The 3,701-nt window shown below is 39.8% G+C and overlaps 1 protein-coding gene across 1 annotated transcript; it reads left to right on the top strand.

Annotated features, from left to right (window-relative positions):
* Positions 1–961: 961 nt before the first annotated feature.
* Positions 962–2,616, top strand: LOC107041879 (the record flags this gene model as incomplete). Its single annotated transcript, XM_015262683.1, is given in 1 exon segment — positions 962–2,616. A coding segment is annotated over 1 exon segment (990 nt). The 5' UTR covers positions 962–1,593.
* Positions 2,617–3,701: the final 1,085 nt, after the last annotated feature.

The raw sequence follows: 3,701 nt of genomic DNA, 5'->3' as shown, positions 1-3,701 counted from the left end.
CGCGGTTTGATTAATGAATTCGCAATTTCTTCTATCGAAATGATGAAAGGGTTAATTGATTCACGGTTTGATTAATTAATTCTCGATTTGTTCCCCTCGAAGTGATGAAAGTGTTAATTAATTCGCGGGATCGCGGTTTAATTCGCGGTTTGATTAATTAATTCGCGATTTTTTCCCTCGAAGTGATGAAAGGGTTAATTAATTCGCGGTTTGATTCGCGGTTTGATTAATTAATTCGCAATTTCTTCCCTCGCAGTGATGAAAGGGTTAGTTCATTCGCGGTTTAATTCGCGTGGTTGAAGTTTAATTCGCGGTTTAATTAATTAATTCGCAATTTTTTCCGTCAAAGTGATGAAAGGGTTATTTAATTCGCTGGTTAATCAATTTAATTCGCGGTTTTGCGTTACAAAGGACCTTCTCGGTGGAACTAGTCAATCCACCCCGCGAGGGGGTGAGTGAAAGGGTTAACTAATTCGCTGCTGTAAAAATCATAGAAGAGGCTCCTCTTCTTCTTCAAACATTGACACCTGTGTCTATGAAAAGAGATTGAGACAAGAACACTGAGACAATAAGCAGACAATAACCACTAGTCAGTCATTTGATTCGCGGATTGATGAATTCATTTGCAATTTTTTGATTGAAAGGAGTTTGATTGACAACGTATTCAATCCACCCCCGCGAGAAGGTGGGTGAAAGGGTTGATTAATTCGCGGGTCGCGGTTTGATTCGCGGATTAATCTTTTAATTCACGCTTTGGGTACTAGAGAGAGTCACCCACCGAATAATTAATCGTCCCGAGTGAGGGGGTGGGTGGGTGGATGAAAGGGTTAATTAATTCGCCGGCTAATTAATTGATTAATTAATTAACATATTCTTGGACTTCAGTGGAAACTATTCACGACTGAATTATTCCACCCCGCGGGGTGGGTGGGTGAAAGGGTTGATTGAAGCACGAATCAATTAATTCGTGATTCCAATTCATGAGCTGGTGAGGAATGGTCTCAAACATGTCTGAACCTGCAAGCGTCAGAGAGGGTCCACTTGATATAGCCGACTTGAGTTCTTCACAGTTGGGGGTCAGCCATTTCAGCCCCCCACGGACAGCATCGAACTTCTTGGGATTTCCGGTCCTTTGATGTTTACCGACCCACTTGACATTTTCCAGACATGCTCGAACTTGGGATTTCCGACCCTTTGACTTCACCGACCCACTTGACATTTTCCAGACATGTACGAACTTGTATCTACTTGGGATATCCGGCCCTTTTATGTTTACCACTCCCATTTCTCGGAAAATCGTTGTTTAAATAATGTGTATTTGTTTATTTAATGTTGAAAGTGGAGGGTACAAGAGTGGGGGGTTGATGTATATAACCAACAAAATTTCTATGTCCACCATCAGTTCGGTACATCGTTCTCTATGAAGAACAGTCTCCAGCGACAGGAATTTAAGAAACGTTTAAATCTTCTCCTCAAGAACATTCAAGAAGTGAAACAAGTTATACAGTTTCGCAGTGACATTCGACTACTCTGCTGCAATCTTCAGAAGACTCAAATTCAAGCTTAAGTTTGATACTCGAGTGAAAATTCATCATGGATTTCAACAAAATCAACGCTGTGGCACAATTGAAAGATCTTCCTCTCGTGAAACTTGAGGATTTGGAAGCTGGAGCTTTCTACATCATCACCGCAGCTCGCAAGGTGAATACAAAATATGGAGTGGGTGTTATTATCCATCTCTCGGACTCTCATTCAGTCTTTGTGAATACTAGACTGGCCAAGTTCTTCGCTGAGAATATAAAGATGTTCGAGAATTTCCAAAAATATATCGGAAAAGGTACAATAACATTGGAATATTTGGGAGGAAAATACCACAATATCCGCCTTCACCCCGATCCAATGCTGCTGCTTGCAAGCCCTGCTGATGAGGTGAATTTTGACGTTATCAACGCTGTCGCAGAGTTCAAAGAGCTGCCCCTGATAAAAATATCTCAATTGCAGCGTAACTATGTGTACACCATCACTGCAGCCTTCAAAGTAGAGACAAAATATGGTGTAGGAGTTATTTTGCATTTGTCGAATGCTCATTCTGTTTTCGTGAATAACAGATTGGCCAAGTTTTTTGAGGATAATCCTAAACAATTTGAGAATTTTTGCAATCATATCGAAAAGGGTTCACCAACGTTGCAGTATTCCGGAGGAGAATCTAACGCCGTCTTCATGCAACCTGATCCGAACGTGAAAGTTGAAAATAAGGCAGATCAAGCGCATTTCGACAAAATCAATGCTGAATTAAGAGAACTCCCACTGCTCAAACTGTCTCAGCTGGCATTGAACACTCGATACACCATTACCGCAGCTTTGAAAGTTAATACAAAGTATGGAATGAGTGTAATCGTTCATTTAAATAATGCCCATTCAGTTTTCCTGAACCGAAGGACGTCAAAATTCTTCATCGAAAATCCCAAACAATTCGATGGCTTGTTGGATGAAATCAAGCGAGGATCAGCCAAGTTGGAATACCTGGGTGGGGAATACAATGAAATTAAATTCCATGCAGAGGATGAGGGGAGTACAGCTTAAATGACGAATGAAATAGAACAAGGATCTTTTTTTTTTTGTCTTTATTCATATATTTTGTATACAAAAAAATGATTCTTTTTATGATTATAACCAATGTAATAGTATATAAGAAGTACATGAATAAATTTTACAATTGAAAATATTTTTTTCTTTAAAAATTATTACACTTCACACAATCCCTTATCATAGGAGGTGGCCCATCAAAATTATCACCTCTGGTTTCTCGATGATGTTCCAAACAAAGTTTACATCCTGCAATGGACCAATCAGCTCGCATCTCATCAGTCAACTTGTCCCAAGCATCATGAACGTGTGACGCAGCAACAGTACTTATAAATGAGTGGGGTAGGTAGGCAATATCCTCACAATCCGTTGATTTCGCCAAATCCCACTCTTTTCGAATCATCTCTTCAACTTCGTCACACTACTATCACACACATCTTGCGAAACAATTCCAAGGTGCAGTGACATTACTTCCAATTACTAAAGAGAAATACGTTTCCTTCACGAAATCGGTCAAATCGACAAGAGTCCACTTGAGATTCATTGACTCATTCCGTTTTATGGCAAGCAGTAGTGATAAACTTTCGTCATATTTAGAGGATGAAAAAATGGGAATCACAGCCAGTCATTACCCCCAAAAACGACAAAATTCGAACTCGTTATACACAAAAGAGTTTTCCCATACGAATACTTAGATTCATGGGGGAAATTAAGTGAACGCCAATTACATCGGAAAGAAGACTTTTATTCTCGATTGAATGATGAGAATATATCAGATAAAGATTACAATCATGCATGTGATGCATGGAAAAATTTTGACATCAAGACACTCGGTGAATACGCGGATTTATATCTGAAAACTAACGTCTTGTTGCCAGCCGATATTCTCGAGAATTGTCGATGGAGTTGTTTCGCCTCATACAACTTGGACCCCCTTCATTATTATACTGCGCCAGGACTGGCGTTTGATGCAATGTTAAAAATCACTGGAGTTCAATTGGAATAATTACAAGACCCTGAGATGTTCCTTTTCATTGAGTAAGGCATTCGAGGAGGATTGTCGCAGTGTTCAAACCGATATGGAAGGACAAATAACCACTACATGGGAGCTGATG

Source organism: Diachasma alloeum, unplaced genomic scaffold (assembly GCF_001412515.2).
Source record: "Diachasma alloeum isolate Michigan unplaced genomic scaffold, Dall2.0 Dall_scaffold_00386, whole genome shotgun sequence".
In the NCBI taxonomy this organism is placed as follows: domain Eukaryota; kingdom Metazoa; phylum Arthropoda; class Insecta; order Hymenoptera; family Braconidae; genus Diachasma; species Diachasma alloeum.
The sequence above is the reverse complement of the archived record's forward strand: the minus strand, read 5'-3'. Positions and strand labels throughout refer to the sequence as shown.